Source organism: Haliaeetus albicilla, chromosome W (assembly GCF_947461875.1).
Source record: "Haliaeetus albicilla chromosome W, bHalAlb1.1, whole genome shotgun sequence".
NCBI lineage: Eukaryota > Metazoa > Chordata > Aves > Accipitriformes > Accipitridae > Haliaeetus > Haliaeetus albicilla.
The window spans coordinates 27,539,630-27,553,070 of record NC_091515.1 but is presented as its reverse complement, the minus strand read 5'-3'; the positions used below and the strand labels follow the sequence as shown (position 1 = coordinate 27,553,070).

The following is a 13,441-nucleotide window of genomic DNA, read 5'->3' as shown; positions in this document are numbered from 1 at the left end:
GTTGTAATAAAACTGTAACTGCATTTTTGCGAGTATATAATTTACTTCATCTGGGAGACCTTTTTTTTTTTTTTAGCTCTACCTTCAGAACATTTTTGCCAGTACATCATACTGGGAGGAATCTGCTTGTGTAGCTGTGCCACTATTCACAGTCTGGCAAGTTTCCCCTACTATAATCTAGACCAAAGTTTATCACGTACTTGTTCTGTATCAGGGGAAGTGGTCAGGATTTTTAAAGTGTTGATAGAGACAAGGGGAGTGTTATTTCTGTCATTTCTGAGAAAAATGGCAATAACTGACAGTGGGGTAGGGAGTTTGGAGAAAGGATGATCAGAATTGGTTGGTATGAGCAAGTGATGGACTACTGCACAGTTGATAGAAGAATTACAGTGGCAAATACAAGAGGAGAATTGGAGAGGCAGAGACAAAAATATTTCCTGATTTGACAGATAGTTTAGGTTCAGATAAGGATATGGGATAGAATTGTGGCTGGTTTTCATAACATAAATTAGATTTTTAGGCAGCTAAACATAAGAATATTTTAAAAATAAATAATGTTAAAATTAATAGTTTGTGTATATATTGTCATCAAGTTTACTATGTTTTATGAAATATAGCTGAATATATAGGCCTTGCTAAGAAGTTGAGTACCTTCAAATTCCAATTACTTCAGTGGGATTCAAGGCCACTGGGTTATCCTGCAGAATGCTTTGTGGGATCAGCCTCTAGAAGAGTTAGATTTTATTCATTTATATTCCATGCAAAACAGTAACAACATTGTCATGGTTTAACCCCAGCTGGCAACTAAGCACCGCACAGCTGCTTGCTCACTCCCCCTCTGGTGGGATGGGGGAGAGAATCAGAAGAGTGAAAAGAAAACTCATGGGTTGAGATAAAGACAGTTTAATAGGTAAAGCAAAAGCTGCGCACACAAGCAAAGCAAAACAAGGAATTCATTCACCACTTCCCATCAGCAGGCAGGGGTTCAGCCATCTCCAGGAAAGCAGGGCTCCATCATGCATAACAGTTACTTGGGAAGACAAATGCCATAACTCTAAATGTCCCCCCCTTCCTCCTTCTTCCCCCAGCTTTATATGCTGAGCATGACATCATATGATATGGAATATCCCTTTGGTCAGTTGGGGTCAGCTGTCCCAGCTGTGTCCCCTCCCAACTTGTGCACCCCCAGCCTACTCACTGGTGGGGTGATGTGAGATGCAGAAAAGGCCTTGACTCTGTGTAATAAGACTCAGCAATAAGGAAAACATCTGTGCATTATCAACACTGTTTCCAGCCCAAATCCAAAACATAGCCCCATACTAGCTACTGTGAAGAAAATTAACTGTATCCCAGCCAAAACCAGCACAAGCATCGAGGTGGCTTTCTAAAGAAAGGATGTCTCTAAGCTATAGAGTAGGCAGGTATAACTGGGATGCCAAATGGAATTTGGTTTATAGCTTATAATTCTAATATTAAAGTAAATATTTAGAGATGGCATGTTAAAATCCTCCATTTTGCCACAAATTTCTTATATTATGGATTGCTTTCTGTGGTTTGACTGCATAGTTTATTGAAATGCTTGTTTTGCCTTGTCATGGTTTAAGCCCAGCTGGTAACAAAGCACCACAAAGCCACTCACTCACTCCTTTCCCACCCCCCCAGCCCTGGTGGGATGAGGAGGAGAAAATATAAAAGAAAAGCTCGTGGGTCAAGACAAGGATGGGGAGGGATCACTCACCACTTATGGTCACAGGCAAAAGACAGGCTCAACTTGGGGGGAAAAAACAAAATCAATTTAACTTACTACCAATCAAATCAAAACAAGGATATTAGGAAGTAAAACCAAACCTTAGAACACCTTCCCCCCACCCCTTCCTTCCCGGCTCAGCTCAACTCCACTCCTGGCGCTCTCTACCTCCTCCCCCCAGCGGTGCAGGGGGACAGGGAATGGGGGTTGCAGTCAGTACATGCATTGTCTCTGCCACCCCTTCTTCCTCAGGGGGAGGACTCCTCACACTTCCCCTGCTCCAGCGTGGGGTCCCTCCCATGGGAGACAGTCCTTCACAAACTTCCCTGGCATGGGTCCTTTTCGCTGGCCAATCTTCATGCACAGGCTGCTCCAGTGCTGGCTTTCCCATGGAGTCACGGCCATCTTCGGGGGCATCCAACTGCTGTGGAATGGGGTCCTCCATGGGCTGCAAGTGGGCATCTGCTGCCCTGCTCACCTCCATGGGCTGGGGGGGCATCACCTCCTCCGGCACACCTCCTCCCCCTCCTTCTTCACTGACCTTGGTATCTGCATAGGTGTTTCTCTCGCATTCCAATTTTCTCCCCCCCTGCAGGTTTCCCCTTAAATATGTTATCCCAGAGGTGCTACAACATTGGGTTGGTCTTAGCCAGAGGCGAGGTCTGACTTGGAGCCACTCCGTAGCCCCTCCCCTGCTACCAAAACCCTGCCACACAAACCCAAAACCTGCCTGATGCCTAATAGCATGCACTACATTAAGATTGCAAAATAATTTTTATTATGATCCATTATTTTTGCGTTTGCACCATTTTAAGAAATATGCTTTTATACTGAAAAGCTGTATGCTTGTATTTGTGCCTAAAGTTGAATTTCTGTGTTGTTGGAAAGTAGGAATAAAACTTCTTTACCTGCTTTGGAGTTGCAAGAATTTAAAAAGCAACCCTCTGAAAACAAAAAAACCCCTACCATTGTTACAAATATATGGACTATGCTTGGATAGGATTGGGAATCAACAAAAATTGACATATGAAAGCTGCAAAGTGGCAGATTATTTAGGGATGGCTCTACTACACGCTGCCTCGTGTAGTGGTTTTACTTGTGCCAGACTTTACAGTCAGTGTATTCTAAAATAAAAAAATGCTTGTATATACATTAAATGATGTTGTTAATAGTAAGAAAAAGCAGCACATAGTCCGCTTTAAAATATTCTCACAGTTGCATCCTACATAAGTAGTTTTCTGTTGCATTTTGAGGTCTTTTTCTATTTGTGTTTGTGTGCTCTCCTGTCTCTCTTCACCTTCCATCCCTACCTAGGATCTTTAGAGGACTGACTTAGGAAAACTTGGGTACCATAGTTGTGAACTCCATGTCTATACACATTTGGATTTCTTTTCAGTTGCCATTTAAAACCTATTTTCCTGCTTTTTGTAATTGTTACTTTGGGGTTAATTGCAGTGTTTGTCTGACATTTTTTTCATTGTTGCATTCTTTTACTTTTTTCTGATAGCTATGTTCAATGTTAATGCATGTTTATGGGTTTTTTAAGTCTAGGAATATGGTGGGAAAATGAAATAAAAATAGTTCTGTGGCAAGTTAAATATATTGCAAACTTTTATTGACATGTTTTAGCTTTTTAAAGGAAATTGTCAGCATTATTTAGTGTTTTTAAAGTAAAACAGCATAAGCATTGATAGGTCCTGGAGTGTGAGCCTAAGTACTCAGGATTGTTTTCAACTTTCCCGTTTCTTTGAGACCAGCTGAAGCCTAAGCTTCTCATCTGATAAGAAAAGGAGAAATATTTGTTTTTGTGAAGTCTTCTGAGACCTTTGTTTGAAAGACACTATCAAGATGAGTCCAAAAGAATCTTATCTTTTTTTTCTCTGAAAGTTTTCTGCATGATCTCATCAGTTTTCAAATGTTTAGAATAGATTTGCATATTTGAGTGAAAAATTATGAATGAATGTTGAAGCAGTGTTGCATTTCCAAAGTACTTTTAGCACTCTAAGAGCATCAGAAACCCTCAGACATCATCATTTGGTATTTGGCAATGAACAGCAGATTTTTAAAAATTTTACTAAAGAAGTTGTCAGAGAAAATTCCAGACATTCCTAAATCACTACACGAGATGAAAATCTTTGAGCAATTAAAGCAAATTTGAATTTCCTAGAAAAGAGATGAAAAACAGGAAAAAGCTTGGTATTGATTATAGAATCTTCAACAGGCTTTAATACTTGGTACTGTTTTTTAGAATGGATGTAATCTTATACCTATTGCGGAATGAGGATTATTTCATTACTGGCATTTTGTCAACTACCAGGTTTATTTTCATTTTTCAAATTTTTGAAAATATTTACCTTTTAAAGCCACTACTGTGGACTCAGCAATTATGAAACACTGCAACAGTGGGAATGTAGAAGCTTTGTATTCCTGGTTTTGACCTGAACATACATTCTTTGTGATGTAGTTATTGCCCTTTGAAAATAGTGAGTTTAGTTGAATTGCATAAAGCATTGTTTTTTCACAGAAGGTACTGGTCCTATCTCAACTCGTCCTTAGCTGAACCTGTTCTAGTAGAGGTAAGGATGCATCTCAGGAATGGCTCACTTGAGCAGTCCTATTCAGTCAATTATAAATGTATCTAACTGTTAATGTTCTTATGTTCATTTGTAACTAGCAAGAATACCTTAAAAATTTTGAAATCCTACTTAAGTAAAGCCAGCCTAATTATATACATCAATAAACTTAAGATTGAGATCTGTGTGGGCCTTTGTGGAAAAGGGATACTTAATACATACAAAAATATCAATTTTGCAGGGAAGAGTAGGTTCAATTTTGCCCCGAGGGCAGGAATTCAAATTTAAAATAGGTTTGTAGTGTTTGTTTTGCTGATAATTACAGCTGTTTGATTTTTTTAATAATATGTTGCATGCAAAGAATATTTTTTCTATATGTTTTGTGAAACAAGTACAAGAATCAACATATTTGAATTAAAATTAGTGTTAAAAATAACTGTAGAAATTATCCCATGTCAGGCCACTTTAAACTTCCTGTTATAGTTAATTCATGAGGTGGATAAAAATATAATCTGATAGCTTTCTGAAAAGTAATTTATTTGGCTCAAAAACTATTAGGCATGTAAGCATAACTGATTAATAATTACAGAGTTTTACAGGAGGGAAAAAGCTTTTTTGGTGCCTTATCAGCATGTTTAATTCCTTAGTATATTTTGATACCTTTACTTTAATTTTGAATTTTTGATTTCCAGTTTGTTTTTTTCTCAAATATTATAGCTGTCTTCCTATCCTTAAAATTCTAAAATGTGCTTGTAGTTAACTATAACTAATCTTTAGTATTAACATAGATGTGCAGAATCAGATCTGTTAAGAGAAGATGATAATTTATTATCCCAAGTCCGGTTAAGGAGAGTTGAGAATATTAGAACTTATATAAGGTATTTTAAAATAAAATGTAGACAATAAATTTAATTTTCCTTTGCCTCAAGAAAGACTACTTTTTAGAAGCTTGAAGATGGTAATATCAACATAAACCAGCTGCATTTGAATGAGTTTTACTAGTGACCCCTCTGAGGTGTTTAATTTTTTTGGTTCCTAGAAGACTTCACAAGAAGTGGTAAACCTTGGTGGATGAGTGATGCATCTGCTTTTCCAACTTCACTTCCAGTCAATGACACGTTCAGTATTCATAGTCGACAGAAGAGATCAGTGAGCCTTGAACGGTTTGTGGAAACGCTGGTAGTAGCAGACAAAATGATGGTGGGATACCATGGTCGCAAAGACATTGAGCACTACGTTTTGAGTGTAATGAATATTGTAAGTTTCATCCCTCTCTGTGTTCATATCAATATGCATGTTCTGAAATGATAAAGCAACTGTGAAGTATTTCTTTATTGGCATGAATAATGCCTTAAAATATGTATCAGCTTGCAGGAATTAATAGTTGAAATATGGCAAATGTTAGCATTGTGGGAAAAATGCAGTACTGTTTCTGTCAAGAAATACACTGTGATCGCTTTTAAATTGTTTGTCTTTGATTTTACATTCATATCATTACATTTAGGTTATACAGTTTTATTCTGTTTAAGTCGACTGTCTAAATGCTTCTTATGCTGGATGGATTATGAAACAAGGTATATATTAATGGTTTTGACTGTAAAGTATGACTGAAGAAGTTTAATTTTTACTGAATGGTCATTTGTTGGTCCAAAAATAACTCTTATTCATGTGATAATGATAATTAACATTATGAAATTACATTGAACAGGAAAATAGGTTAATTTTTAACCATTTAGGAAATAAGTCATGTTTCTTGTCTGACTTTGTGCCTTTTCTTATTTTCTGGAGGTCAGGTTGCCAAACTTTATCGTGATTCCAGTCTAGGAAACATTGTGAATATTATAGTGACACGTTTAATTGTCCTCACTGATGATCAGGTAAGAGCTGTTGCACTTAAGTTTTATATCCCTGAAACAAGTTACGCTATTGTGTAATATAGGTTTAATTTAATCGTTGCTTGAAATGGCTGCATCTGAGTACAAAACTTACCTTGTAATCTTTCACTACTTGAATCAAGATGAAACGGTTCAAAGGAATATTCCTCATGTATCATCTCAAAGATATCTGTTCTTTACTTCAGGCAAATATTAATACACCTTCGGGGATGTCGGTTTTATTTTTAGATCTATATTTTGATATTCTGTTTTGGTGGTTTTGGTTTTTTTTGTATTGACATAATCATTATTAAAGTTGGAGCAGAAAGAATGTCTGTTCAGCTGAACTTGGGGTCAGATTTTACAGAGATAAAATTTGACAAGAAGAGTTTATTCCTAGAAACCACTGCTGCTAATTATAGTCCCATTTTAGTCTTCAAAAGGCTTAACAACTGACCTTAGTAATTTGTTTGGAACATTTCTAGTATGCATGTTGTATTGCAGCCAAACTTGGAGATAAACCACCATGCAGACAAGTCCCTCGATAGCTTCTGTAAGTGGCAGAAATCCATTCTCTCCCACCAAAGTGATGGAAACACCATTCCAGAAAATGGGATTGCCCACCATGATAATGCGGTTCTTATTACTAGGTATGGTCATTAAAAGTATTGTGTTTATTTTATTTCTGTAGCTTTCTTGTTCTTTTTATATATATATATATAAGCTAGTTTTAAAGTAATATAATTGGTAGGTAATCTTAAGAGGAGGAAAAATAATAGATGGCTTGTCTTAAATATATCAGGCTATTAAACTATAGATTAAGAATTTGGAAAAGTAAGACCTACACATTACTTCTGCTGTTATTTTCACTTCATAATTGCCAATGCAAAGTATTACAGTAGAACAGATGGATCCTGTTGAACATTTTATTTATACTTTTATAATTGAAAAGAATTTGTAAGATTATGGAGAATAAAAGTGTGGGAAATGTTTTGTTAACCATATATAATGTTTCTTATAAGAATTTCAAGCCAGAACCTCAACTACTTTAACAGTGTTTTCCTGCTGAAAGAATGGGTTCTTGCAGATTCAGGCAATGTGAGAATCTGCTTTGTAGCTGTTTTGATTTTATTATGCTTAGTTAAGATGAGAACTGTCAGTTTTAATAGATAGTTTCAAAGCCTGCATATGTGTACATTTGTTTGCTTCTATTTCACCCTTACTGTAATAGATTCAACAAAGCTTGTGCTGTAATCTTGCAAACCTGGTAAACGTATTGCTGTTTGTCCTCTGCAGTTACGGGTAGGCAACTGTACTTTATTAGGAGATCAGTTTCCCCGTTGTTTAAGAACAGTATTTATTCTTTTCTATTTTGTTTAAATAGCAGCAGGTGCAGCAGCACTAATTTGGATTAGGATCTTTGTATTATAACTTCTGCTTTCCAGGACAAATTCTATACTGCTCTGTATGTGACCTATTTGTGGAATCCATTATGTTCACTGCAGAAATTTTTAAAACACTGATTATAATAATTGATCTTTCCTGGAATTTTGCATAAAAGGTGTAATAGTAATGACCACCCATGTATTTGTTGCATTCATATTTCAAATATAATTGTTATGGGTGGTCATTAATACTACATATTAACAGTCAGAATGATCAAATGCTGAAGTGATTTAGAGAGCAGTTATAGTCCAGGAAGTTTAAAAAAAAAAAGTCTCTAATATTAAAAAAAAAAAAAATTGAATGAAATTCAAAATAAAATATAGTTACATTCTAAGATTTTGGTTTGGGTTTTTTTTTTTTCCTTCCCACAATGACCTTAGTTTATGCTCAATTTTTTGCATACAAGTAGTTCCTTCGCTAAGGCTGCTCATGTGAAATTAAATACATCCTTACAGTTGTGCTACACATCAAGCTTTTACAGGCATAATTTAGGCAGTGAGTGAAAAAGTATAATCCATAGGTGGTATGGGTGTGTCAGTTGAAGCTCCCCAATATGTATGTATAAGCTGCGTTGGCAATGCTACATTTTTTACTGTTATGGCTGAATAATTTGATGTTTTGTTAGTGTTATTCTGGCACAGTTGTTTATTTTCTTTCACTTTTGTGCTTTAATATATTTTTATTACTGAATATTCTGTACTGGTTTCCCTGTTCTGGTAGGATGTTCCCAGCATAGTTATGAACAGTTCTGTGTTCCAGATGAAGACTTAAGTCAATGTGAACTTGCAGGCATTTAACTGCAAAAGGAGCAAGTTTACAGAGAACATGAATAATACCTGTTGAAAATAGTTTTTCAGCAAGTAGTAGTAAATATTAAGGACTTACTTTATTCTTCATTATGGGGGCTTAGTATTTATATAAGTATGCTGCAGACTTTCTTTAGCACTTGTGTATACTATCTTTTGAAAAGGACATAAGACTTATAAAAATAACTTCCAAGTTTACTTTGAAGAAGTTTACGCTTTAAATTAACAAAGTGCCTCAATGTAGTATCAGCAGGCTAGTAATACCTTTATAAAATATTGCTGAACTTTTAAGTTCAGTTATATATGTTTTCACGATAGAATGATTGTATTCATTTATTTACTACAATAGTTGTAATTTCTAAAAATAATCCCAAATGCTACACTAATCAATTTGAATGGATCAATCAGGAGTTTACAGAAACCGCTAGCTATCTTGGCTCTTACTAATAAAATGTATCAGCATGTGTGAAAAATTTTTTTTTTTTGTTTGGGGGGGGTGGTGGAATGAGTAAAGAAAAATGTATATTAATATAAACATGTAAATACATGTGTCCTGGTTTCAGCTGGGATCAGTTAATTGTCTTCCTAGTAGCTGGTATAGTGCTATGTTTTGAGTTAGGTATGAGAAGAATGTTGATAACACTGATGTTTTCAGTTGTTGCTAAGTAATGTTTAGTCTAAAGTCAAGGATTTTTCAGCTTCTCATGCCCAACCAGCAAGAAGGCTGGAGGGGCACAAGAAGTTGGGAGGGGACAAAGCCAGGGCAGCTGACCCAAACTGGCCAATGGGGTATTCCATACCATGTGACATCATACCCAGTATATAAACTGGGGGGAGTTGGCTGGGGGGGGGCAGATCGCTGCTCAGGAACTAACTGGGCATCGGTTGGTAACTGGTGAGCAATTGCATTGTGCATCACTTGTCTTGTATATTCCAATTCTTTCATTATTATTATTGTCATATTATTATCATTATTATTATTATTTTCTTCCTTTCTGTCCTATTAAACTGTTCTTATCTCAATCCATGAGTTTTACTTTTTTTTTTTCCAATTCTCTCCCCCATCCCACTGGGTGTGGGGAAGTGAGTGAGTGGCTGTGTGGTGCTTAGTTGCTGGCTGGGGTTAAACCACAACAATACATTAATTTTAAATAATTCTAAATGACTTACTGAAATGGTAACATGCTTGTTTTCATTCTGTTTTGGATATCTCACCTGATGAACCAGAGTTAATGCATTATATGTAAAAGAGAAAAGTGTAGCTACTGTGCTTTAAACTGCTAAAGTTTTGGAGAGCTCTTTAGTAACCTCTTCTACCTGAAGGAATTTGAACCTATACTACCAAGTTTAAGATCATTTTTTAGCCACTGTGATAGTGTTTTGAAAGCAGTTTCCTGAATCTCTCCCACCAATGCTGCTCTGCTTTGTATGGGATAATTACATTTTTATTAGATTTGACACTGGAACCATTTTTGGTCACTGTGTGTGTTACTGTTTTATGGAAAGTAGGAAAGTTTCAGTTCACCATTATGAATAGTTCTGCATTGATCAAAACCAGATTTTTCAGTAATTGATTTATTAGAAAATATTACCTAGTCCTAGCTGAGTACTTTGCAACTATAACAATCTTTATCTGAAATGTGGGACAAAGTTGTTAAGAAAAGGAGTCATTATCTTCATCTGTTGAAATGAAGATGGCACCCCAGCTTTTCTTAGAAACAGATGGCTTTCCTCCATGATGCTTTCAAAGATGGCATGCTCTGATCTGGAAGAAAAACAAACCGGTATTATGGGTGCCGATTCCCTAGGGGTGTCTGCTTGACCAACATAGCATACAGCTGGTTTAGAGTACAGAAGTCTAAAACCATATAGCCTCACTAGCATGGAGGTGTGCCCAGGCTAATCTACTAAGTCCCATGGAGATGACATTACAATGCCTGCTAAGACACTGGTCTTTGGACAAGACCCTACCTATGTTCAGTGTGCCTGGTGTATGTACGGGCTTCTCCGTCATGGCCCTGCAGGCACCCTGTGGTCTGCAGATCGCTTATTTTACTAGGTGGGTAGGGGATTGCAGAAAATGTTTTAGCTGATAATAAAAAATAAGGCAGAAAAGAGACTGGTCCAAGTAAGAGCCTGATTCCCAATCTGTAGAGCAGAATCGTGGTGGTAGAAGTATGGTATTGCTTGCACAAATATGGTAACAAAAATAATGTGCATTTTCAACTCGCTGTGGTGACTATTAGGACTGGTTTAACTTCTTTAATGCTGCCAGATTTTATGCTATAGGCATAAAAAAGATAATTAGCAGGAACAGTTCCTGATGATGTTGTCAGCTGAAGCATCTTCCTTCAGTTTCAATGGTGAGCTTCTGAGCATCCCTGAAATTGGTGAGAATTAGATACCTTCTTGTGAAATGAACCCAAGGGTGGGTAATAGGCTTCATACAGGGTGCTTATTACAGAGTCTTGGGATATCGGGTGACTTTGTATAACATGAATAGCAATTACCCAGAACACTGATAATATTTTTGTGAGTGTTATTGTGCCTTTGCCTTCTTTTATTAATTTACTTCAGAACTTTTGTTCATATTTTCTGTGTCTTAAATCAAGTTAAGTGCTTAATGTTATTTCAAGATAAGACTGTGATTGAATTAAGGCTCTAAAACAATGAGAGCTGTTTTTTTTGTATAGAGTTCCCTCTTTGAAATTCCACCTAGACTTTTTCTGTTGGAGACCATCTTTAAGTCTCAGACTTTAATATTTTATCCTGTAATTGTCTAAATTGGATTCTTGGGGATGAGTGACAGTAAAATACTTAGATTTTATTTATGAAGTTGATTAATAATGTAATGCTGTTTCAACAGTGTCGTCTTTTTTCCATGAAGTGACTTTGACCCTAGATAAACCTAGTGGATCCTTAAAATTCTTTCATATTGAAAGGTTTTTTTGCTGCTTTTTTTTTTATGATTCACATATCTCAAGTCTTTTGATAGACAAAAATTAGTTTTTGTATTTGGTTCCTGTACTCCTGCATCACTAATATGATAACATCAGTTTTTAGCACAATTAAAGTTCTCCAATTTTTCATTTTAGGACTCACTGTAAGTTTTCAGAGTCTCTGTATATTCTCCCCTTGTGCATCCCACCCCCAACTTAGAAGTATCTATTTGACTTTTTGAAGTGAGTTCTTGCTTGTTTGCTGGGTTTGTGGATTTTTTGGCGTTTTGTAAGTGTGGTGTGGTATTGTGTTTTTGGTAGAAACTCTCTAAAAAAGATAGTCTCTACATAGTTTACCTTAAAAACACAAAAAGTTGGTGGTCCCATGTATGCTATGATAGTTATTTATTTTTGAAGAACACTTAACCCAGCTTCCCTTCCGTTTCAATCAGTTGCTTCCTTCTCTTGATCTTAAAGATCATAAAGTAGGGAAATTGTTAAAATGGTATGTCATGTTGGATTCCTGGCACTTTTAGATCATGAAATTCCTGAGCAATGGCTTGGTTAACTTGCAAGCATATACATTATTGTCGTGGTTTGACCCCAGCCAGCAACTAAGCACCATGCAGCCACTCACACCCCGCCACCCAGTAGGATGGGGGAGAGAATTGGGGGGGGGGGGAGGTAGAACTCATGGGTTGAGGTAAGAACAGTTTAATATGACAGAAAAGAAGAAACTAATAATGATGATGATAATAAAATGACAATAGTAATAAAAGGATTGGAATATGCAAGTGATACACAATACAATTGCTCACCACCAGTGGACCGATGCCCAGTTAGTTCCTGAGCGGCGATTCCCCTCAAGCCCCACTCCCCGCAGTTTATATACTAGATGTGATGTCACGTGGTATGGAATACCCCATTGGCCAGTTTGGTTCAGCTGTCCTGGCTGTCCCCTCCCAACTTCTCATGCCCTTCCAGCCTTCTAGCTGGCTGGGCATGAGAAGCTGAAAAATCCTTGATTTTAGACTAAACATTACTTAGCAACAACTGAGAATATCAGTCTTATCAACATTCTTCTCATACCAAACTGAAAAACATAGCACTGTACCAGCTACTAGGAAGACAGTTAACTCTATCCCAGCTGAAACCAGGACGCAGTCCTAAAAGGAAATGTGTTTTATGGGCACATTTGCCCTTTTGCGTGTCAGTTGCTTATAGGTTAGTAATATATTTTTATTCTGAAATAACAAGTAACAATTCCCCATCAGGTTCTGTACTAGTTAAGACATTTGGTAGTCATGTAGGGCCATCCAGGACTCTGCACATTCCTTTCCTCCTGCAGGTCCAAGATTGTTATGCTTCTTTTCTGAGGCACTTTTTTCTGCACTTCTTAACTTGTTGCATAGATTTCTTATCTATACAAGGCACTCTCATGTTCCTCTGTCAGGATAATTTCCTAGCCTTGTCCAATAAATCTAAAATACTTGAAGTGTTTCTGTTCCCATTGTCACGACCCAGGCTGGACAGACCAGGGAGTTGTGTTGAATTCGGAATTCCCTTGGGCTAAATTAAGGTGAAAGGACACCAAAGGATCAGTTAAACATTTTATTCATGACAGAAGCAGACTGAACTTGGGAGGTATAACAGTAGGTGGCGGGGTTTCTCACAACAGGAATTGATATGAGACTAGGTCAGTAAACCATGTAACCCGTGCTAACCACATACATAAATTCAGGGAATAAGGAGATCCCTCCCGTTGAGTCACGTTGAGTCACGAGGTTCAGAGCAGTCCCCCTTGCTTTCTAGACTCCTTCTCAGAGAAGGGGCCTAGGAATAGGCTTGCACACCTGAGGCTTCAGTTTGTGTCCTTTTATCATCCTTGCCCCTCCTTTGAGCGGGCACTTAAACTTATTAGGCCAATTAGGTGTCATGGGCAGTTTGTGAGCCTTTGGGACTTGGGGGTCATTTGGGGAGTAACTTCCCCTTTTCTGCAGGCATGACCATTGTGTGATCTTTGTTTCAGAACAGCTTATCAGAACATCATATCAGA

At 37.1% G+C, this 13,441-nt stretch overlaps 1 protein-coding gene across 14 annotated transcripts in view; it reads left to right on the top strand.

The window, feature by feature from the left end:
- LOC138683530 (A disintegrin and metalloproteinase with thrombospondin motifs 6-like) overlaps nt 1–13,441 on the top strand; it is a 185,859-nt gene that overhangs the window by 23,976 nt on the left and 148,442 nt on the right. For 10 of the 14 annotated variants that reach the window (XM_069775476.1, XM_069775469.1, XM_069775466.1 and 7 more), the window contains 3 exons: nt 5,360–5,577; nt 6,114–6,197; nt 6,699–6,844. In XM_069775476.1, coding sequence (XP_069631577.1) covers nt 5,360–5,577; nt 6,114–6,197; nt 6,699–6,844 — 448 coding nt within the window. Of the gene's footprint in view, nt 1–5,359; nt 5,578–6,108; nt 6,198–6,698; nt 6,845–13,441 lie in introns of those variants that run through there. The other 4 variants (XM_069775470.1, XM_069775475.1, XM_069775478.1 and 1 more) reach the window with 3 other exon arrangements.